The sequence below is a fragment of the Fundulus heteroclitus genome, unplaced genomic scaffold (genome assembly GCF_011125445.2).
Source record: "Fundulus heteroclitus isolate FHET01 unplaced genomic scaffold, MU-UCD_Fhet_4.1 scaffold_82, whole genome shotgun sequence".
Taxonomy (NCBI): Eukaryota; Metazoa; Chordata; class Actinopteri; order Cyprinodontiformes; family Fundulidae; genus Fundulus; species Fundulus heteroclitus.
Genome location: NW_023397274.1, coordinates 296,275 through 320,684, shown reverse-complemented (window position 1 = coordinate 320,684; position 24,410 = coordinate 296,275). Strand labels below are relative to the sequence as shown.

Genomic DNA, 24,410 nt, shown 5'->3' with positions numbered 1-24,410 from the left:
TCAGGAGAGAGACACGACTATTGTAAGCTGCTATGGGACACAGGGTAAATATTTGGCCGGGAGAAGGAGGGGTAATAAATTCTGAGAGCTTTAACCCAATAACTTGAGACACGCTGCTTTGCGCAGCACAGAGGCGGGATGTTGGGGTGGCTGGGGAAGAGGTGGGAGTTTTTACAACACCCGGGAAGCACACACTTATACAAGAAGAGAGGGGAGGTTGGAGAAAGAAAGCAGAAATAAAGCTACACTCACTGTGCAGCTTTTGATTATGAAGTTGGCTGTTGAAGCAATTATCATGTAGCCTACTTCCCATTTGACTTAATCTGGATAAGCCCTTCTTTCCAATCAAGCTGTTCCAACTCACTAACCACAGCTTGATTGTTGCTATCACAATCCTCGGTGGATATAGCAGAAGCGTTCGGCTTTGTTCACATTCTGTATGGGGTTGGACAAATGAGAAAGCATAGAAAGAAGCAGAGACGAGCTAAAAAAAACAACATTATCCTCCAGAAAAAAGATGAGGGGTCAGCAACCTTCAGCTCCAAAGCCATGACTAGAGCTTTAGCCCCTCTGAACTGCAAAAATAGAACTAAAAATAAGTTAATTTTTGACCTGCACATGGAATGAGATTTTTGCACTTAAAATAGGAAAAATTCATCTCCATCATCTTATTTCAAGTGCAGAATATCTAATTATTTTATTTTAGGGGTAGAAATACTCGTTCCATTGGCAAATAATCTCATTTACCTGCTCAAATCAAGGGCAATTACATTCATTTCAAGAAAATTTTACTTATTTTTAGTTCTCTTTTGCAGTGTGCAGTGGCGTTTAATAATATTAAACAAAAAAATATTTGGAAATGAGCAAATAAAGGCAATAGGAAAGGGTGGTATAAGCAGTTCATCTGTCTGGTTTAGTAAAATAACAGAATTTTCACAATAGTGAAACTGATTATACAAGCGATATTTTGGTTCAGTTCTTGAATAATGGGGTTGCAACAATGAGTTTTAATTTTCTAAGTAGGCTAGTCATTTATCTTAATTTTTAATAAATATTGAAAATGAACAGTTTTATTGAATAAGCATCCCGCACAAAAAATATACATAAAATAAAAAAATGAATTAAAATATATAAATAATCGTAAACAACAAACTTAGAAAAAACATTTACAGAATTGTATTTATTTATTTTTTTTTTTTTTAACTAAGGGTGAAATAGGTTTTGCAGTTCCAGAAGGAGTCAAAAAGAGCCCCTGTGGACTGTTTCTGTAACTAGAATTACTGTAAAATAAACCTTGGAAAATTGGTTCCTGGAAATAAATTCATATTAGTTTGATGCCTTGTATTGTTTACCTAAATTGCATACAGTCATTTGACCATTTATACTTAGTTTGCTGTATGACTACAATTCCTATACCCATATAAAATAACGTCTTTAATGTATTTTTTCCTTGAAGCGTATAAAATCCTGATACAAAAGAACATAATACCACACTGGATTTTAAACCTAGACTAACAATAAAGCCTTAGCTCTATAGGAATGTCAACTTGATCATCTGTTCAAGGGAGTCTGGTGTTTTCTGTATGTGACAAAGTTGAATGTCATGACTCAAAAAAATAAAAAGAAAGGGAAAACTCTCACAGACCAACAAGAAACAGCAGCTTGAAGTATTCCTTAGCTGCTTAAACACTAACCACAGCCTAATATGAAACAGCCATCTTCATGATGGTGCATTCTCCAGCCTAAAATAGGAATAACTTTTTTTCCTCTGTGAAGATTTGTCAAAACAACCAAAGTAAAAACAGCCAAACAAATGAGCGCTAAGCGTCCTTCAAGCCAAAATCAGCTCCTACCTAAACAATGTGAATCTTGAAGAAAGTAACGCACGCTTTGATCAGATAATTGTCTAATTCACTAATTGTGGAAAATGTGCTGAGGGAAATTGTGACCAGGCCTCCCAGGAGGTTTTATGCAATGCAGGTCAGTCATGAAAAGGCAGTTGTTACAGTTACATAATCGGCTATTTTGAGCCATGCAATTAGTGTAATAGCACTGGGCTGTTGGTGAGTGCGCAAATTTGGTCAATACAAAAATTCCAGGTTAATATTTAAGATGCATAAAATGATTATTGATTTTCTTTAAAGTGCCTCAAAGAATGAGGTTTTCCTGAACGTTTCTTCCATAACCATCATAAGATCAAAAATGAAATTTCTTCATAACTTAAAATAGTAATGGCAAGTAGAAATAAAAGCGGGAACAACCCGTCACACCTCAGCGCCGCTCCGTCCTGGGTGGCGACTGCAGTTGTTCTGCATAGTCACCTCAAAACCTCTAGTGAACTCAATTCCATATGTCGCCACTAGGTGGTACGATAAGCAAGCCTTGATGTTAGATTCAGTTCTTCTGAATGAGTGGGAAGTCTTCAAAATATGGCCGAAATCCAACCTTCCTGAGAGACAGTGTCGTCACTTCCTGTTTGGTGGCGAAGAAATAACGAAGCCCACCTGCAGTATTTTGAAAATGTAATCTGAAATTATCTGTTATTAGAAGTTTGAAACTTATACCGACTGTTATGGGGCGTCATTCACCATAGAAGACTATATCTCCATCTGAATACCCATAATAATACCTTCTAGCTCCTTTTAGCCTTCCGAAAATGAACTGCAAAGTACGCGCTCTCTTCACTCCAAACATTTTTATTGATTTCTGTGAGGGGGCTGTGCTTATACGTCATGTCACACAAAGGATTGTGGGATACCTTAAGGCTTTTTAGCACCGGTAAGGGATGCCGTAAGGTTCCTAGGCAAAACTAGCCACGGGAGGGAGCATACAGGCTACTTTTCCTACCTCCTTCCTTACTGACTGCACTATTCGGACAGCACTTGTCACGACCACTGATGCACTTCCGCTTTGGCTACAGAGTCCTTACTCTATAAGTCTAATTGGTAAAGACTCTTTAGGAAATGTGTCAGCGTTTTCCATGATACTGTAAGTGCTGGTTGAATTCCCTCAGAAGGGATGCATTTGAAAGTCGCAGGACAGTAACTCCAGAGGACAGGAGCTGGGCTGTGCCTGCTGGCTTTCTGTCAGACTGGTACAAGCAGTAAAATATAGAAAATATTTTCCTTCATCATCTATATTTCCGTGATAAAGCCAACACAGGAAAGATACATTTTGTTTATTTCTTTAGCCATGATCCCCGTTACCTGAATGAACTGCAACCTGATTGCAGTTCATTCAAATTGCAGTCAAAGTGACTACCCTGGCAGTTCTAGGCAGGGTTATCACGATACTGAAATTTCAAATTCAATATCGATGACCATAAAATATTCTATACTCGATACCATTTGATACCACAGGGATAAAAAAAAAAAGACAAATAATTAAAGGCAGAATCACAAATGCTAATTAAATAAGTATTAAATGAAAGTTCCCACTCATAAATGTAATGTAATTAATGTATTAACCTGTCGGAATTTATCATGAAGAACAAGGCGTTGGTCCTTGAGGTGTATTGTATAAGTATTGTATCAGTATTAGTATTGTATCCGGATACAGCATTTTGGTATTGATACTTTTCAGTGCATCAATATTTTTTGACAACCCTAGTTCTAGGTATACATCCTCTTATGTCCAATACTCTTCTGTCTTACCCTATAATTGATAAGATGTAAGAGTTTTAGGCAAACTCAGGAAGTAGGAGGCTTTGGGGTTCAATTTAGGAGAGTTTTAAAAAAAAACGTTGAGAGCATTCAGGGACTTAAATCAAGTCCTTGGCAATTGCAGTGTTAAAGGTAGCCATTCTGAATTATTCATAGCTGGTGTTTAGTTAACCTCTGATCTCTTTGGCCCATGACTGGATGACCCTGGGTTTCATGACTCTGTACCCACAGCCAAACCGACACCGCTAACCCACCACTACAATCTGCGACACGCTTTGCCGGCTGGAATGTGTTTGAACACTCACGCTCATATTTCTGTCCCAGATCTGGATGGTGCCGTCCTGGCAACCCGCTGCGATGAGCTTCCCGTCGCGGCTGTAGGCGCAGCACATGGGGACGACCTTCTTCCCCTGTTGAGAACGAGGTTTGAACACAGACTTGTGCTTCTTCTCGTTGTTCACGTCCCAAGTGCGCACAGTGCTGAGAGCAGGAGATGAAACATGTTTGTTTAGTAAGGACACATCGTTTCATGAAAAATGAGCGGAATGAGCATGGTTAACAGCAGATCAGTGCTATAGGTATAACTAAAGGATCTATATGATCCTGATAAAATGTATTACACTTGCTGAAAATATTACACAACCTCCATTTGAGAATGGGAATAAAGACCAAACCTTTCATTTTTGTGCAAACATGTGCTTTTATAATGCCTTAGAGGAACCACATATGGTTAGAGGTTCATATATCAAAGTTTAACATTTTGCACAGACATGATTAGTGCTAAAACAAATTACATCTTTGGCATTAATACAAAACCAGAAGAAAAAAAAACTATCTAAGCAGTCAAAGAATACAAATTATTTCAGAGCAGAGTCTGAAATTAAGCTGTTCCAAGAAACTTTAGGAGGAAGACTAATGTTTCTGCATTCTCACAGACTGATTCAAGACAGAGCATTTCACCTTCAACCCTTTTGCCATAACTTTCGGAGAGAAGAATTTGCTTCACACGGGCTTACAACCCAAACAAAGTTTTATTCTAAATGACTATTTTGCATCTGTATAAATAGATACACTACAAGCAAGAATTACTGGTAATGCCATGTAGAAAAACAAGCTCAGAAAAAACACATTTTATTATTACAGTAGCGTGATCTCAGGATAAAAAACAAGATGAGAAAAATAACATTTTTAACTGGAATACATTCATTAAGGAGGGTAAAAATGTAATCCCATTTCAAAAAATTATAATTTAACATCACTAGTGCCACATTTACTGCCCCAACTAAAATTTCATTAAAAATAGACTTAAAATAGATTTTTTTTTATTTATGCTTTACTTTTGCCATTGGTTAGTGTTTAGGATTTTTTAAAAGTAATGTATGAATCTGTTTCCCTAAGGTCTGAATATGGTTTGACACAGAGAACCATCCAAAGGATTTATAATTTAAGTAAGGCAAATATGTGCTCATCCTGATAAGGCTACAAGAAAATAGCTACTCGCCTGAGGGAGTCTGTCTATAGCAATGATAAACAAAATGCTTTAAACAACTACAACTGGTTGCTGAGGGGTCCATCTCAACAACCACGGCAGGAAAGATGAAAGGGAGAAAAAAGAAATCCTCCAAAGTTGACGGTTAAGCCGGGTGCAGGTGATAGATCGATCGATAGATATATATAGACTTATATAGATGGATAGATATTAGGGCTGTGCATAAAAATCGATACAAAGATTAATATTGATGATTGTTTCTTAAAACTATTTAATATCAATATTCTGTCTTTCAATATAGATATACCTCCCAACCGCTAGGGGGCGTTATTACAGCGCACCATTACTGTTCATAGCGAGGAAGTGCAAGTGAGACGGAATTTGCGGAACGGCCGACAGGATTTTAGAAGCGCCTTCGTCCCTAAAAACAAACGTTTGGGCACATTTTTGGTTTCTGTGAAACGTTAAATGCATTGAACCAAAGGCAGTTTGTTTTCCTGTTAATATATCAGTGTTCAATAAATTCAGCATAAATATAATATTTGGCTGGTTTTATTGATTGAATGACTTTGAGCATTAATTTGAAAGTGATAAATATCAAATCAAGCTGAGCTGTATCGAGAATCGTATTGAATCGGCTCATCCTAGATGATACCCAGCCCTAATTTGATAAAAAAAATATCAATGGTCATGAATTTAAATCGGTGGTCAGCAGAAAACCTACGAAGAAGACCATTCAGTGTATGAAACTGTCCAGGACAATTGTGCAGGGTGACTGCTGATGTGGCTGCCATCTGATTACTGTCCACTTTTTCAATGTTATCACCGCTTGCCTAGCGGTCTCCCTTTCCCCGTTGTCCTCTTTTTTTAAGAGTCCCACTAATAATAAGAGAGTCAATACCTGTGACTTGCTGTCTATTCATTGTTGGACTGATAGCCCCGTATTCAGGGTTACTTTTGGTCTTTTTTGCCTCAAACAATCAACCTAAACTAAGACTGATGGCAGAATAACAGATGTAAATTATGAAAACCATTCTAAAAACTATACAAAAATAGACGATGCCCCACGTGATTAGTGGGAAAAATGCATTTCCCCGTTTATATATTTAAACACGCTCACCCCACATACATGTTAAGCCGGCCTAACGTCCTACCACATAAATTCTCACAGCGGGCCGGAGTACATCTAAATGTGTCCGTGACCCGCTGCTCACTTTAGCGAACATCTTACCCCTATTGGGTCGTGGGGTCAGCAGCGGAGCATAAACAACACACACACACCGAGACGCTACAAAAAGCCAGGCAAGGATTCCACTATGGCAGCCTACAAAGCCCCCCCCCCCCACACACACACACACACACACACACACACACTCAACTGTGTTTAGTTAAGCCTAACGACGTGATTCAACTGTCAGCTGTAGACGGTTTGAGTGAGGACTGCCCATGGCTAACTAAAAGAAGAAGAAAAAAAAAATACTTTAAATTACTAGTATTATTATAATCTACATAATCCAACGCTTCCAGTAAATAATCTGCTGAAAATTATTTTGAAGTCGTTGCTTTCCCAGTAGAGCCTGGAGGCTTTAACGGGAGCCTTTATGCAGGTGGGTTTGAAGGGCAACGGAAGAGCAATAGCCGCGGCGAGGATGACAAATAGGTCCACCTGCTGCCTCACACATACATCTCTATTTTGTTTACAGAAGACCGTAGGCGTCTGTCAGGCCAATAAAGTCAATATAACCTTTAGAGCCGCACACGGAACCTGGAATGCTATTTATCTTAAGGGCCCTTTTCCAAAACATGGCACTGCGGGCTGTCAGGAGGGCCGAGCGGAGCTCTGGGTGAAGACTGCACACCCTCACCTGTCAGCGCTAAGAGGCTTAGTGGGCGACGGAAAATGGAAAGCGTGGGCTCCGATGGGCGCGACTGCGAAGTGGCTCATTTAAATGCATTTCCAATTAAAATGGCTCTAGAAGTAACAAAGTTAGAATTAAGGTTTATCTGTTGGAATTCAAACTTTACAAAGTCAGAAAAATTGATTGCTTTTTAAAAAATATGAGGGTTTTTGTGTCATTATGAGATCACCAAATTTACACAACACATTTTAAATAATATATAAAACATATTATAAAAGCCACAATTATTCTCAAGCACTCCTAAAATAAAATATTGATTATAACCATAATAAAAATCTTTATAACATTTAAAACACTTGCTCGATGTCTATTAACTGTAAAAGTGCGGAAAGCCTGGGTTCCTTTAAATCAAGATTAAAAACACATTTGTTTAGGATCGCCTTTGACTGTTCTAGTAAAACTGTTCTACTGAAACATCACTAGTTCAACTTTTTTAGTCCAACTGTTTTTAATGTTCTATTTTGTTTCTACATTTTATTCCTACTTGCTTTTATTCTGTTTTTTTTCCTATATTTTAATCACGTAAAGCACTTTGCATTGTCTCTGTACTGAATTGTGCTATACAAATAAATTTGCCTTGTCAGTGGCTTGTAGACAGACAAGCCAATAATAGCTGGTTAGTTAGATAATTATTCTAACTGCTTTTAAGCCTAAAATTATTCATATTTGTGGCAGATTTAGATTTTGAGATCATTTTTATTCCACCAAAAGGATTCTGAATGAAAATTATACAGAAATCTGTCAAAAGACCAAAATAAAAACACATTTTATTTACATTTTATGCAAATAAAGCCCAGCAAAACGTTAATACTGCTTTCAGTCATATGAAAGTTGTCGGTAAAATGAAAGGATGACTTTAAAGCTAAATCTGTCAGGAGTGTAAATCATTTTTGGCTTCACTGCGTCTGCTCAGGTGGAGCCTGTCATCACGCCGCTCGTAGCTGGCCTGCTGTAGTTTTCCAACAGCGCCATCTTTAATAAGAGTGATGGGGGGCACTCGTTGAGTTTTCACGCTCTTTGCCATGTAAATAAACCGAAATACACAGAACTGGAGTAACCTTATTTCAGCCAGCTGACCGGTGGTGCGAAGCAACGCCTGGTGGATGAGGAACTTCTCAATTCTCAGTGCAGCCCGACTAATGCCTACACTGCAAAAACAGAACTAAAAATAAGTAATATTTTCTTAAAATTAGTGTATCTGTCCTTGATTTGAGCGGGTAAATAAGATGATCTGCCAATGGAATAAGACTTTTGCACTTAAAATAGGAACAACTCATCTCCATCATCTTATTTCAAGTGCAGGATGTCTAATTATCTTATTTTAGGGGTCAAAATACTCATTCCATTGGCAGATAATATTATTTAACATCTCAAATCTAGGACAAAAACACAAATTTTAAGAACGTTTTACTTATTTTTAGATCCGTTTTTGCAGTGTACGCCAAAATATTACCACGTGAAGACTAAAAATATATTCTAATTTTACGCTACAGCACTGTACTTTTTTTTTTATTATACTTTGGCGGCTACCTTTCTTCAATTCTCATGTTTTCCCTTCAATCTGCAGCCCCCCCCCCCCTCCCCCTTTTTCTGGGCAAACGCTCCACAGACACCCACAGAGGGGTGAATGTAACAAAATGAGGCCCATACAACCCCAGTCATGCATGCACCCTTTACGAGGTAGCACCTTCGGTCACACGGCGACTGAGGAGTGACAGCTCCCTGGGCCCCAGATTTTATCTGTCCATCAGGTTACAGACACCACGGGGGCGATGGCTGGGAGGATTTCTTTCTTTCACCGATGACGCGATAAGGAAAAGAGAGGCACCCATCTTGTATAGGGGCGATTACTGGTTGAAATCCAGTCATAGCTGGTTGGCTGGTTAACTGGGACTCTGTTATGAGAAAGGAAGGGTTAAGAAGGGGAGATAGAGGGTTTAGGAGGGAGGATACACAGAATTGCACTCGAGCAAAGAAGCTAAAGAGAAAATAACGTGGGCTAAGCGCAGCAGAGAGAGGCAAGTTCCCCCGATTTAACAGCATCGTCTGGCTTTAAGCAGCTCAATATCTGCCCCATTTCTCTGAGACTGAGTCACAACACCGTCTAGATTTAATCAAGTTACTGTGCCATATGATGCCTTCTCAGCAGCAGGGAAAATAAACAAATTTGTAGTTCACACATTTAAAAAAAAAAATAAAATAAATAAAATAAAAGTTCCTGTCAGTCAAATGTTCAGTCATGGCTGCAGATTGGACGCAAAGGACAAACGCGCTCATTTAGGGCATATTATGTGCATTTCTTGCGCAGGATATGGAACGCTTGCATTGTAAAGTGGGAACAGTTAGATAGGAGCTGGACTGTGGATGAACCCGATGTGTGTGTGTGTGTGTGTGCGACGAATCGCCTCGACATGTCCACACGCCTCGTTGTTCATCCCCGTTTCTCCTCATGCTTTGACCTCCTCTAAAAACGTCTTTTAATCAATACCAGTAAACTTTAACGCCCCCACCCCCCGAAAGGAGTCTCTGAATATGACACAAAGACGATTTTCAAATTTTGTAAACCAAAACCGCCACCCTGAGCCCAGTTGTTTGCGGCAACAACTCCAAGTCCAGCTGCAGCCTTGGCAGAGGGCCAGCACGGAGGGAATCCCTGGCATTCAAACATCCTGCAAACATTCCTCGATTTGTGTGTGTGTTTTTTTTTGTGTGTGCCTCTGCTCGAGTGTGCCTCGTGACACAAAGGCAGGAATAAAAACATGCGGGCCCAATTAGAAAGTCGCCATTCGTCCCATTCTCGGCGCAACTGGCTGTCGCAAAAGAAGAAAGCCTAACGCCATTCCTGCGATGCTCCTGGGAACCGTAACACGACATCAATCACAACAAATACGCTGCGATTGTGTCCATGCAAACGTCCGTTAGGGGTGGAATATATTCTTTGTGTTAAATTATCACAATACGATTCAAATGTTAACAGAAATGATCTTGGAGATCTTCTTTGTTTAAGTTACACTCGGTGTAGTCCTGCCTGATTACATGACAGGCCTCACGTTCCCCACGCTTTCTAATGAGGGAAAGTGCTTTTGACAAAGTTCTTCAGCCTTTCAGCAAAGAGATGGTTAGATCTGGGTCAGAACATAATAGCGCCCCTTGGACCGACCGTGTATTTGTTGGAAAACGCCGCCCTTTTAACACTTTCAAATGTGAGACCTTGAGACGTTCACACCAGTGGGAGGAGAAAAACGTTTCCGTGTCTTTTTGAGACATCCAGACTTCCCTATTCAACCCGTGGGTTTTTTTTTTTTTGGAAGGACAATCACCGCCTCCCTGCTGCTGCATTATCAGCGCTTCCCTCTAACCCGCTTCCTGCGCCAACGGCATCATTTGAGAAGCTTGGAGGTAGTCCTTGTCAATGAGGTTCTGCCCAGCTCCAGGGGTTCTTTTAATTAAAGGAGCTGGGAGGTCTCTTGATCACACATTATTATGACCTATTCAAATGATCACCGCAGAGACGTCCTAAAAAGGCAGGAGGAGAAGCACTGGTGTTGGTCTCAAGGTGAGGCAGACCCCCACTGCAAAAACGGATCTAAAAATAAGCAAATGTTCTTAAACATAGTGTTTTTGTCATTGATTTGAGCAGGTAAATAAGATCCTCTGCCAATAGAATGAGTATTTTGACCCCTAAATTATGATAGCTAGACATCCTGCACTTGAAATAAGATGATGGAAATGAATTGTTCCTATTTTAAGTGCAAAAATTTTATTCTATTGGCAGATCATCTTATTAACCAGCTCAAATCAAGGACAGATACACTAATTTTAAGAGAATATTACTTGTTTATAGTTCCGTTTTTGGCATCAGTGTTTTTAGATTGAATGGACGGAGCACATCGTGGTAAAGCAAAGAAAGGAAGGGACGTTCTTTGACGGTCCGTCAATATAAAAGACCACAAGGTTTCACTGTGTTGCTTAAAAGATTACAGTGTGGCAGTTTAGATCATAGTCAGTCAAAAAAGACAGCTTTGTGCTTCAATTTTTTTCCAGATAAGGTTTATTTTATTTTATCCAGTTACGAGAATTTGAGATACTATCATCCATCGATAGTAAGACTTGCAGCATGGAGGGAATCAGAGGTCTCTGCTGTTGTGCAATTTAGTGATATTCTGCGAGTTAAGGGTCATGTGAACGACCAGAAAAAGGAAAAATAAGAAGCGAACGGTCACAACTTTAATAGTTTAATCTATCTAGACTTTACTCTCTAGACCAGTGGTCCCCAGGCCTGACGGTCAGGGCCCCATTCTCCTGAATGTTCAAGGTTCATTTATGTTCCCTTTAAAGTTTAACTCGCCCCGATATCAACTTTATTTTGCAGATAAACTTTAATGTTACTGTGCGATGTTGTACATTTTACTGTGAACATGTTTAGTTCTGCAATATTTGTCTTAAAACTGTCTTAGTGCTTTCCTAAGCATCTAAAGACCATTACAAGGTCGGCTTTCTATCACCTGAGGAACATTTCCAGGATTAAAGGACTAATGTCTCAGCAGGATCTGGAAATACTAATCCATGCGTATATTTTTAGTCGAATTAATTACTGCAACGGTGTTTTCACAGGCCTGCCTAAAAAATGGATCAGACAGCTGCAGCTGATCCAGAACGCTGCTGCCCGCGTCCTCACCAAGACTAAGAAAGTAGAGCACATAACCCCAGTTCTAAAGTCCTTACACTGGCTCCCTGTATCTCAGAGAATAGACTTTAAAATACTTCTGTTAGTCTATAAATCCCTGAATGGCTTAGCACCTAAATACATCACAGACTTGTTATCAGTGTATCAACCCTCCAGACCATTAAGGTCTTCTGGCTCCAGCCTACTCTGCATACCTAGAACCAGAACTAAACATGGAGAAGCAGCGTTTAGTTCCTATGCTCCACTGATCTGGAACAAACTTCCAGAAAACTGTAAAAGTGTGGAAACCCTCAGTTCTTTTAAACCAAGATTAAAAACACATTTGTTTAGGATTGCCTTTGACTATTCTACTTAAACTGTTTTTACTGAAACATCATTAGTTCAACTTTTTTTTATTCCAACTGTTTTAAATGTTCTATTTTGTTTTTACATTTTATTCCTACTTGCCTTTATTCAGTTTTATTTTCCTATATTTTAATCATGTAAAGCACTTTGCATTGTCTCTGTACTGAATTATGCTATATAAATAAATTTGTCTTGCCTTTCCTTGCCTCTTAGGGTTGAAAACAGTTGAGTTTCTCTTTTGGTTAAAGCGGCACATGCTTTCGTCACCATAGCCCCCGCGTTCGGGTACAAAAGCATCCCAGTCAGACAAACGCCCCCGTAGAGAGACAGACTCAGGAGTTGGAATCACCAACACAGGGTTTGGTAAGTGCATTCAAAGCAGTTTGTTACTGCTTTGAACGTTAGGCCTTGTTGCTCTAGACTCGTCTAAACCTTCCCTGACAGACAGTAACGGTAAAGTGGACTAGATGTTGGACATGGGGCTGAATCAGAACATGGCAACACTGTCAATCTCCTGGATGTTTTGGGTGTGTTCTTGCTCCAACATAGTTAGTTCCTCAGCGTATGGCGTCACATTACGGAGGATCCCCATATCGGCCCATTTATTTAACTCAGGGATGAAAACTTTTTTTGCATCCCAGTTACCAAATACTGTTGGTATTTTTTTCGGTTGTGCGGTTTGTTGCGCTGTTTCTTAGTGTGGTGGTCGACTTAATTTTTTTTGTGTGTGTGTCTGTGTGTTTGCTGGCCTGTTTGTTTATTTTATGGTCTATTCCTTGATAGGCTCGTTTGCTGGTTTATCACCTAGACCCAAAGCTCCAGTGGACGGTTAAAAAAATAACTACAGACTTTCCATTCTTTTCTGTAAACCTATATATTGATTTCCACTGGCCCAATTTTGTGTATCCTTTTGAATATTTCTAATTTAAAGCCTGCAAATTAACAAGCCAACCCCCCCATCTCAGTGTGTTGTGAACAAAACTAATGTAATCTCAGACTGAAAATCAGAATTATGCATGTTCCGCCTCCCGGATGCTCAAGGAACACGATTCCCTTCAGCCCGGTGCTGGGTTCTCCAGCTGTTAGACTGAAATGGAACAATGTGGGCAGCAACATAGGAAAAAGTCCAGACCCAAATGATACGCTCATTTTTCTCGACATCTCCAGAGTTTATCTGTGAAAATGGCTTGAATGGGAGCCATAAAACAAGAGCTGGTCCACTCCGCATCTTTCATTAACCTCATAGTGGCACTGCGTATTTAAAGAAAAGAAAGAGGATAATTTATCTGGAGAATTTAATCTTTCACTTGCATCCAGACATTATAGAGGTCAAGGCTCGACAATATGCCTACTTTAGAGTCTTTGCACCAGTAAACGCAGCACTTTCTTTTCTAAAGTGGATCAATAACCTCCACGTTCCACTACATGCACCGCTTAAGCAGATCGAGGACAGAACATGAGCTCCATACCCAGACCTGCTTCCAATTAGTCTGATGGAGTGGCCTTTATTTGACCTTTCTGGAACCAATTTAACCCCAGCTGATTTGTCACTTTTATTCAAGTCAAGTCGTTGACTCTATTCAAAAAGGTGCCCTGGGAATACTGTCTGATATTAAGGTTAAAAAGAAAATCAAACATGCATATATTAATATAAAGATTTGGACATGACAATAAAGATGCAAACTAAACTTAATTTTCTTCTTTTTCTTTTTTCCAAACTGACTAAAAATTTAATTGAATGCATTTTAAATTCTTCTTCATAGTAAGTACAGCACAAGGAAGAAACAGTAAAAGCAACTCCAACATTTTACCATCCATTTTTCTCCTGCGCAGTACAACACATTAAACTCTGGAGTGTAGAGAGCAATAAGAAGAAATTACTGGAGTAAAAGGAAGGAGTGCCCTTCAGCAGACACCCTCTAGGCTCAGCTCGCTGCGCTGCCCCTGCTCCGCTGCAGCCGGTCGTTCCCACACGCAGCTGCTCGGTCTGTGAATGGCTCCCTGTGCGCTCCTCGCTGCTGATCTGCTGTGACCTGGCCCAGGGGCAACACCCAGCGCTAACGTGCCAGCAGAGGATTTCCAGAGACTCAATAAGAGCTAAATAAACCAACAGCCACATCTGGAAGAGCAGTTCCACTGGTAAACAGCGGGCCGTTGCGTGGCCGCAAAGCTGGGCCCCTTGTTTCCACTTAGCGGCGATAACCTCGCGTCTCTGCACTGCAGCCTGTCACACTCACTTGGGTCTCGTCGCTTTGCTGTTTCTCTTGCACATGTTGACGCTCAAATATTCCTGCTCGAGTCTCTCCAACCGTGTTAGCCTAATATACAGCGATGGTAACATTTATTGGCACTGCTGGCGGCAGAATAAATTCATCTTTTATTGTAGAAGCACAATCTCACTCAGAAATATTTATGCATATTCAGCAGTTACTTTGAGTAAGTTTATTAAACACACAAAAAAATAATCCAATGTCATTTTTTTTTTTTTTTTTATAATTACTGGCACCCGTTTCAGTTGCTCAGAGTCCTTTTGGACATCACTCAGTCTCCTCTTAAAGCTGCAGCATACAAAAAGAGATTTTTTTACCATTTGTCTTTGCATAATCTTTAGCTTTTCTTTAAATAAAATTTTTGCATACATTTCTTACAGTGATTTTTCTACACACTGCAAAAAGGGAACTCAAGGTAAGTCAAATTATCTTGAAATGAGTATATTTTGCCTTCATTTGAGCAGCTAAGTAAGACTATTTGCCAATGGAATGAGTACTTTCACCCCTAAAATAAGATAATTAGATATCCTGCACTTGAAATAAGACGGAGATGAATTGTTCTTATTTTAAGTGCAAATATCTTATTCCATTGGCAAATAGCCTTATTTAGCTGCTCAAATTAAAGATAAATACACAAATTTCAAGAACATTTTACTTACTTTGAGTTCCCTTTTTGCAGTGCACGATCACACCTACTGCTGTTCATCTACTTTATTTCGTAACCCATTCAACGGTTTTCTACTGTGAAATGTGAATTTGCTGTTCTGGGATAAATAAACTTAATCTTAAATCGTCCTGGGTCGTTTTTCATCCTTTTCTCTTCAGCCCGCCTAAGGGGTCTTCTAGAATATTTAAGCTTAGGACTGTAATGGCCACTAAAAGTAGTTAATTTTTCTGTTCACCTGTCAATATCCATTTGTAAATTATAAGAGAAACGGCCCCTAGCATCACAGCTCATGCACCACATATTCCGTCTTTGTTTTACACCGATCCTACATGGAGTGTTCGTTAACAAAAAGCTCAATCTAATGAGAAGCCCAATCTTAAATCACATCGGTCCAAAGCAAAAGGTTACAGTTATAGTACCTGTACAGTTCACAGCAGGAAGATAAATATCTGGTCCAGTGAATTTAGCTGCACTTATTTTTAAAGAACTATTACAGGAACCAAATTTAGCTTTTTGAAGAAAATATAAAAGTGTGCATGACGTGTTATTTATTCCTGTTAATTCAGTCAAGGTTACTGCACACTAACCCCGACGGACGGATTGATGGTTGGAAGTTTAAACGAGAACATATCCGGCACAGCAGTGCGCGCAGGGGATCCCCGTTGACCAGCTATTTGAATTTGGATGAAGACAAAAAGATGCTGGAGGTGCGAAACTTTCTCCTCACCGCACATTTAAAAACTCACCCATCGAACGAGCAGGTCATAAACTCCTCTTTAATCTTGGGATGCCAGCAGCCACCGTTCAGCATAGCCGTGTGGCCCTGAAAAAAAAAAAAGACGAGCAGATCTTTTAACTATTTTGAACCTGAGCAAACTTTGATGGGCTGCACATACACAGATGGATGATAAAAATCCAGGGTTAAAAAAATTAATTAATTAAAGACGCCACATAACGGAGACAAACCACAGAGTTTGCAGCCAGAATTAAAGAGACAAACCAATATATTTAACGTTAAATAAATTCCATACTGTTTGGGGAGTCCTGCCACACCCTACAAAAGCATTCATACACATAAATTGGGAAAAAAGTTTTAAGGGTTCGGAATATTCGAACAAGGCGCTGAACATGTAACAAACATCTTTAAGTCAGAATAACGTAGAGAGGAAGCTTTTTAAGCACCGGGACAAACAGGAAATCTTAAGCATGTGGCGAGGAGGCTGCACGCATGACACGGAGCTATTTGACAGGACACAGAAGGAAACCGAGCCATGCATGGGCAGAAGATGTGACCAAACAACATACCGATGGCGTTTGATCACATTCTCTGCCTAGGAATACATATGGACGACACTAAATAGTTTTTTTTGTTATTCTCTGGAACAGAAAACGTAAAAAGTTAGAAAGCAAAGTTACAAATGGCAGCTTATAACTTGGGATAGGGTGTGGATCAGGAGGGGAGTCTGCCTGTTTCCTGTGAAACACTCAAAAAACATCACTTTTATACCTGTTTTATGACTAAACCTAATTGCGAGTAGCTTATCAGTAAAATTTGAGAGTGAAACACAAAGAATATGACGGTAAAAATTAGAGCAAACAGGCTCAGCTACTAATTTCTATATGAAATTACACACAGCAGGTTTTTACCTTAATGAACAAATCAAATTCCTCTTCCTCAATGGCTTAAATAAATTGCGGATGACTGAAGGGTAGCAGGCCGACTGAAAACGTCAGTAAACAGCATGTATGGGGCAAAGACAAGTAAATTATACACTAAGGGCAAAACTGTCCTGCACATTCGTACAGCTTTCTGTACTGATCGGATTACGCAGGTTTAATGAACTGCCCACCATAACTTTACTGGATTACAGTGAAAATAATGACCCGACACAAATGAAAAAAAAAAAAACTCAGTCTTTATTTTTGGACGTGAGGAAGCATGCAGTTTCTTAAGAGAAACCTATGGGAGTCAATAAATGAGGGGTTTTTATTATTATTAGTATTATTATTATTATTATTCTATAAGGGCAAATTTTACTGCCAGAAGAAAAGTGTTATGCCGCACGCATTCATCAGCTTGTGAGTCCCAAACCACTCAGCAGACAGCGGAGATGGGACGAATCAGGAGGGAAGTAATTACACGTCAACCTAGGCAGAGTACGGGCAGTGAGTTAATAGCCACATGAGAGACAGCTAATCGACTGAGACACCGTTAGCACGCCGAGATGCACTTGCATTGAAGCAACCGGCTCCAGATGGGACGGAGCAGGAGAAGAATTCAGGACGTCCTGAAAAACCGCTACTTGCGACCAATGGGCCCTCGCTTCAAGCCCATTTCTTTGGCTTCTATAAACCATGTCTAAATGTGCTGCAGCTGGCCCACATGGTCGCTGACCACCAATACGGCTTTGTTAAACACTCAGAACCCAAAACATGGAAGCTTAATTAGGGCTCTGCTTTGTAGGTCCAATTAGATGAACCTCAACAGCCCAGAAAACATTTGGAGGCCCTTTTCCTCAAAGATGGAGCTCTGGCTATTTAACCAAAACCAAAACACAGAGAAGGTATGCCCTGCTACCATTAAATAGTTTACCCAGAGAGCAGAGGAGCCCTTCTTTAGAACTAGAAACAACTATTCAATGCTGCTGTTGCTATAGAGATCAAAACAAGCAAATTTTTTTTTTTTTAAATCATTTTTGACACGATTTAAAAGCTTTGGCCAAACCATAACGGTGCTTTAGAAATATCAGTGTAATGAATGTCAGCACTGAAATCTGGAAAAATATTTTATTAATATTACTACTAATAACATTATTATTATAGCCATCGGGTTCCACTTTAGCACCATTTGTAACAGTGATTCTGATCCATTTTTTATTCATCTGGCGCCCTCCACTCAATTCAGTCGGATGTAAAATATGAGTTTAAGACGTATTTATGTACCTGCTCTTCTAGGAACAGATGTCAGAGACATCTATCAGTCTGGAAAGAGCTTTCAAGCCAGTTCTCTTCTTCAGAATGGCCAAATGTGAATACTTTAAACTTTCTTCCCCGTCTTATTTTGATCGGAGTGTTTTGTTTGATGAATCATGTGTGTGTGACAACAATGCAAGACCAGAAGAAATCTGGAAGGGCTTAATACTATTTCACAGCACTATGTTTCTGCAGGGATCGGGATTTAAATGTGGAGAACCTACAAGAACTAGGCTGGAAAGAAGATGGACAGAAAATACATATTTTTCCTTCCATACTGTGTTTTCTTTTTTAATAGTAATCTAGCATTGGAAAATGCTTAAATCAAATTCCGTATTTTACAAATTTACAGACTGAATAGGAGCCCTGAGAATGCACTTACACTAAATACATCTCTTCATACTAAAAGCTTTAATAACGTTATGGTTTGTGAATTCAGTTGCCATTTTCCATGTGATAAGTGTAAAAACATAAACATTTAGGCACCAACTATACAACCTATATGTCATAAATATGCATCCAAAAACATGTCGTTCAATAATAAGCCTGTCTATGTAGTCCATCTGCCTTATTTGGAAGTGATGCCTTTACTTAAACAGTGATATCAATGCTGCAGTTTTCCTTCAATATAAGAGATTAATCCCTGAGTTACGGGGGAACAGTGTGTATTTGTTCAATAGAATTTGACTAAATTTAATTATTTTCAACCACCACCATCATTTGACGGCAACATCATCAATCTCTCTGGACTTCAAGAGCCACTTGCCGGGTCTAAAACGACTACTTTAGAAAACGTCACCTTGAACAAAATAACAGAGAAAAGTTACACACTGCGAGAGTTTTAAAAAAGGTTGTCAAGTAAAATTAAGTGAGAGCTGTTTTTGCACACCTTGGTGTTGGCCATATCCACAATGTACTGGTCTCCTTTCACGCACTCCATGACGTTGAAGCCATCGCGGTCCAACACTTTGGCCTGTGCATTGCCAGAGACGACCAGCAGGACGTCACCTGTGATGCTGTACTGCAACGACTTGATCTGGTGGCTGACAAACAGAAGAGCAATGAAGCAGGTGCTTTAGTCGCCATTTTTTAGAATGCAACCTTTTGTTCTAGCGATCGCTGGGAAAGGCTCTGCACAAAAATACTGCTCAATAACATGCTTTTAGAAATAAAAAGAAAAGTATTTGTTGCATAAAGTTACAGACACAGCCTCACACCAGTAGTATCCCCTAGAATATCCGATACAGAACAACAAACTAAAGTAATGACAGTAATGAAATAAACATTTTTGTTTTAATTAGATTTACATGAAAAGCAAAATGATAGCTTCAAAGGTTCAGTAAAAACCCACAAGTTAAATGAGTTTACAAGTTGCTGTTTCATGTCAGAGAGGAGCTCAAGTGCTTAGATTTCTGACTTAAGTTCAGTAAACCAAACAGGCTACCGGATCCGAATGCAATCATATTAAATGTAGCATGAATTTTTCTTAATAAGGGGAAGCCTGATCCAGCTCAGCCCATTGGTTCCCAAAAGCAAAAAAACAAAACAAAACAATGTGATCTTTAATGGCAGGTTCAGTGGAACACAGAGTAAACACAAACAGACGCATAACTTTCCCATCTGCTCCTGAGAGCCTCGTTTTGCATGAAAAGAGGGGATTCCACAGAGTGAGCATTAGTCCCGATGAAGCCTAAAAAGCCTCCGTGTGTGTATTTGTGTGAGTGTACATTTAGGCACACCTAAATGAAGTCAGTGTGCCCGATGTTTGCATGAAACCAACTCTAACACATGTTAGACAACTGTGTTGATGTTCCACATACCACTCACAGGGCTGCAGGGTTCGGAAGGCCTGCAGAGCCTGGTCCATCCCGGCAAAATCCCAGAAGCGCACGTCGTAATCGTATCCGCCCGTCACCAGGCGGGCTCCAGAGGGGTCTAAGCCGAGCGCTGATACCTGAGGACGCAATTTACCGTCGATTATAGCTCAAACTTCAGCCGACAGCATGATGCCGCAACTTTGGTTGGCTCTTTCAAAACTGACTCAGTTAAAGAAAAAGGAAACAAAAGTCAAATTTTTGATGGAGGTTGAGGTTGATGCTGCTTAAACGTCCGATTATTCAGAACCAAGACATTGGTTGCACTTAATTCTGGCTCTGGATAGCAGACTGAGAGTTAAATATACGTCTGAAAGTGCTGTACCAATCGAAACAGGGTCAGAACTGTAACACTACAGGAGGAAAGGATAAATCACACTGCTAAGTCGAACTTGCAAAACTAGATGATATATTGTTCATTTCAAGAAATCAACAATGAGTTTCTGGTCATTCGACATTATTTTGACTAGATTGAATTTATTTTTTTAAAGAGTCAATAGCAATTATAATTTGTGAGTGATACAAGCGAAAATCCTTACCGTTCTAGTGCCATGCTGCAGAATAATCTCGTGAGTGTCTGGAATCTTCTTCACTGGGTTCTGATCGGGGTACAAAAAAAGAAAAAAAAGAAAAGAAAAGAAGAAGACAGAGCTGAATAAGTTGTTGTTTTTCTTTTCAAATTTATAATAGATTGGTCCTCAATTAACCTTTATAACTAAAGACTTGTGGGTTGCTGCATGCAAATAATCACAAAGTCTAGTAGCCTTTTATTCATATTGTTTACTGTAGCGTGTAAGTCTGGTGCCCTCTGTCCAGGTGTTTTTGCCACTGTCACGCCGGAATTTTCCCATCGTGGGACAATAAAGGTGTTTTCTATTCTACTCTATTGTTCTAACCTGAGCTTTTTACTTCGCTATAACAGTACATTAATAATAAATGCTGATATTTTCCAGACACCATTTGAATTCTCATAAGAACAACCTATATCATAATCCTACAGTATGTGAGGCAGCACCCACAGTGACTGGCTGTTCTGGTGTCGCCACCTAGTGGTCATATTTGTAGCAACCAACAAGTAGATCCTCTGGGGACTTTCAAACTCTTATATATACACAAAAGCTGAGAAGTGACATAACTAAAAACAATTATTATTTAAATGAAAAGATCAATGATTTATTTTCTGGCTTACTGATTTATTTTCAGTCCCTGGTACGGTAAATGCCATCTGACTGTATTAGGAATGCAGCAGAACGCTTACAATTGTACCAGTCCCAGCAAATGTCTGAGGAAGCTTACACACTGCAAACTCGAAATCTAAACACTAAAGGACTTTGATACATACGTCATCGTCCTCATCATCATCGTCGCTGTCATCATCATCGTCATCGCTGTTTGCTGTGCTGTCCCTGTAGCCTGGTGGAAGGGGCGGTCCTATAAGCTCGTCTTTGTCCTCCTGTGCTGCATGCTGAGAAGGCACCGGGGGCCCAACGAGATCCGAGTCTGAATCACTGCTGCTGTCACTTTGCCGGTTCCTTAGTATTTAAAGAAGAAAAAAAAAATTCTCAAGTAAAGCAAAAAATATCATCAGCCTTAATAGGAAACATGTCTGCGTTATTCAATCAAAAAAGACAAAGCTGTCTTACCTCACTGCAGCTTTGTCTTTCTGACTGGGAGCTGATGGTTTAACTGACTTGGAGCTCTCACCTTCCTCCTCCATCTGAGACCCCATCTGTCGCTCCTCTGAAGATTACAATAAAGTTACTTTTACACAAAAAACTCTACAAACTGTATAGGAAATCTGATTCAGACATTAGATTTGTCCATCTGTACATTAAATAGTTCAGTAGTTCACAAATCTTCGACAGACTGGCGACCTGTCCAGGGTGCACCCCGCTTCTCGGCCATTGAATGCTGGAGATAGGCACCAGCACCCCCCGCGACCCCATGAGAGATAAAATTGAAGGAAAATGGATGGATGGATGGATAGTTCACAAATCTTGAAACTTTGACAACACACAATAACAGTGACAAAGGCTTTCAACTGCAACCATTAACGGTTGAGGCGTGCAAACAACCCTCTTTAAAAAGGACAGTCTCAAGATTTCTTATATTTAATCTTTGATTAATGGACACAGCTGTATCGCTTCACCATTTAGAGAAAACAATATTCTATTAAAAGATTTTCTAATTCAAGTAAAATTGATTTGCAATGATAATCTTAACTCTACTTGGTGTTTCGTGAGCTCAACCTCAAATTTTTGAATTGCTGCACACCCATCCTTAATATGTACTTTTTCAACATCATAATTACTAAATCTGGGTGCCAAGGCAGAGCACGTAAAAGGGTATTTAAACATGTCCTTTTCATATCTGAAAATGTACATAAACATGTCTTGAACAATGAACTCTTGTACAATGAACTTTGCAGAAATGTCTTTAGTGTTCAGACTTTAAGGGAGCTATAAGTAATACTGACACCTTGTAGCTCAAATCGGTACAACAGCTTGCCAATCACAACAATCTAGTATGCAGTTTTTAAAAAGTGTGTTGCTGTTGTAAATTTTTATTTACACAGGATAGGTGTGTAATGTTGTATTCTGTTCAATGTGTGGTCTGCTTCTCTTACTGGCTTTCATGTTTGCAGGCTGCTGCTCTTTTGACAAAATAAAATACCAAATGCTGCGCTCTGTGTCGGGAACCTGGAAACCCTCATATGATTGGCTCAGGAAGCAGGAAGTAAACACGGGCTACACACTGCACTGATGTAATGGGGTACCGCGCGCGAGCTATTTTTAGAAACACAACGTCACGATGACGTCACATCACGTGGTACGCAGTGGGGCAAACTCCGGAAAAGCCGCCGTTGTTTCGCTGTAAGAGACGTGCGTTAGCCTAGGTTTTACTCGGTAAACGACTGCTTTTTCCAAATCTAAGACCATGGTTTTTAAACATTGTTGCTATGGAACGTGCAACAGCGACTCGAGGTACGCTGATCGGCCGCATATGAAGGATGTTTTCTTCAAGACTGCCAAGGAGAAATGTATGCGCTTGGAACACCGGGGCGGTCGGCCTACACAACAGTTCAACCCGGAAAAAGTTACCAAATTCAAGTACATATGTAGCAAGCATTTTGTCGGAGGAAAGGGCACAACCGAAGAACATCCTGACCCAATTCCAGCGACATCAAGTCAAGGTAAGAGTATTTTGGTGGCCGACACGTTAATAAAGTAGCGCCTGCTACCATGATCGCATATAGGCTATCATGGTAGCAGGCGCTAACATGATAGCCTGCTACCAGGATAGCTTACTCAAAAACATTTCAAATGAGACAAACATTAAACATATACCCATTCCTGGACGGTGATTACAAACAACAACAACAAAAAACGTCCGACGCTGCCATGATCGCCGCGCAGGAAAAAAAAACAAAGCTTACCGTTCATCAACTCGGCCAGTTTTCCAGTCTTTTTAAGCCCTCGAACCTCAAGCCATCGTTTAAGCTGAAGGTTGGTGTGTTCTTCGACAGTGCGACCAGTAAACCGTGTGCCTGGGACATCGTCTTGGGAAAGTTTAACGGCTGTAAAGTCGGTCATATCGCTGGTTCTGTTGCGCTTGTAATAGCTGGGTTATCCGTGCGTTCTCTCCTGTGTGCCCTACCTAAGCGGCAAAAGGGGCGTTGCTCTTGAGACGGTGACGTCACGTGCGCGGTACCCCATTCCAGAGAAAGAAATGACTAAGACATTGTTGATGGAGAGGACCGATTGTTTATAGGGAATGTTACTTCCATCCCAGGTGACAAATGAGAATGATTCAGGTTGATTTTACAGTAAATGTCTTATTTATCACTCCTTTAAATGCAGAACCTAAAAATACCAGCGCCAGGCAGATGGAAGGATTGATCAATGGATATATTGGCAAACAGACAGATTGATTGATGGAGAAATTGATTAAGAGATGGTTGGAAACTTTAATAAAATGAGATAGGGGGGGGAACATTTTGGGGAAGAAAATTTCTTATACGTTTCTACACCTGCAAAACATGTAAATAAAGGTCCTGACATTTTCATACTCTCAATAAACCCTGTGTAACATGTAGGTTCTAGAAATGTCAGTATTTTGGGCAGATAAACCAAAGACCTCAATGCCAGGACAAGCAGGGAACAATGTGAATAATTGAGTCCATGTGTAAAACAGCACCGCAAGCCACGGCATACGATACTCACCCAGGATACGCTGACTCCTCTCAATAGCTGTTCTCCGGGTCTGCTCAAAAATGGCTTCAAGATCAAATGTGCGTGCCTTCTTGCCTAAATACGTGTAAAACAAATTGATCTCAGGTGATGCCAGTCAAATGTGAAACTGTGCTCTGTGGACAAATAAGTATAAGCAAAGCCTTTGTAGCTGCACATACCAAACCCAGAGAATCCCATGATGGATCCAATGTCGCCATCACCATCCTGCTTGTCTGCTCAAAAGAAAACAATTTAGAGTAGCTTTAAAAACACAACTGATTCCTTTGACCAT

The 24,410-nt window shown here is 40.0% G+C and overlaps 1 protein-coding gene across 1 annotated transcript in view; it reads right to left on the bottom strand.

Annotated features, from left to right (window-relative positions):
- Nucleotides 1–24,410, bottom strand: part of LOC105930826 (WD repeat-containing protein 70) — a 54,040-nt gene that overhangs the window by 29,147 nt on the left and 483 nt on the right. Inside the window, exons 2-10 of the mRNA XM_012869214.3 lie at nucleotides 24,298–24,351; nucleotides 24,110–24,193; nucleotides 21,530–21,626; nucleotides 21,229–21,418; nucleotides 20,426–20,485; nucleotides 19,833–19,966; nucleotides 18,902–19,055; nucleotides 15,786–15,862; nucleotides 3,968–4,142 (exon numbers count right to left, since the gene is read on the bottom strand). Coding sequence (XP_012724668.2) covers nucleotides 3,968–4,142; nucleotides 15,786–15,862; nucleotides 18,902–19,055; nucleotides 19,833–19,966; nucleotides 20,426–20,485; nucleotides 21,229–21,418; nucleotides 21,530–21,626; nucleotides 24,110–24,193; nucleotides 24,298–24,351 — 1,025 coding nt within the window. The remainder of the gene's footprint in view (nucleotides 1–3,967; nucleotides 4,143–15,785; nucleotides 15,863–18,901; nucleotides 19,056–19,832; nucleotides 19,967–20,425; nucleotides 20,486–21,228; nucleotides 21,419–21,529; nucleotides 21,627–24,109; nucleotides 24,194–24,297; nucleotides 24,352–24,410) is intronic.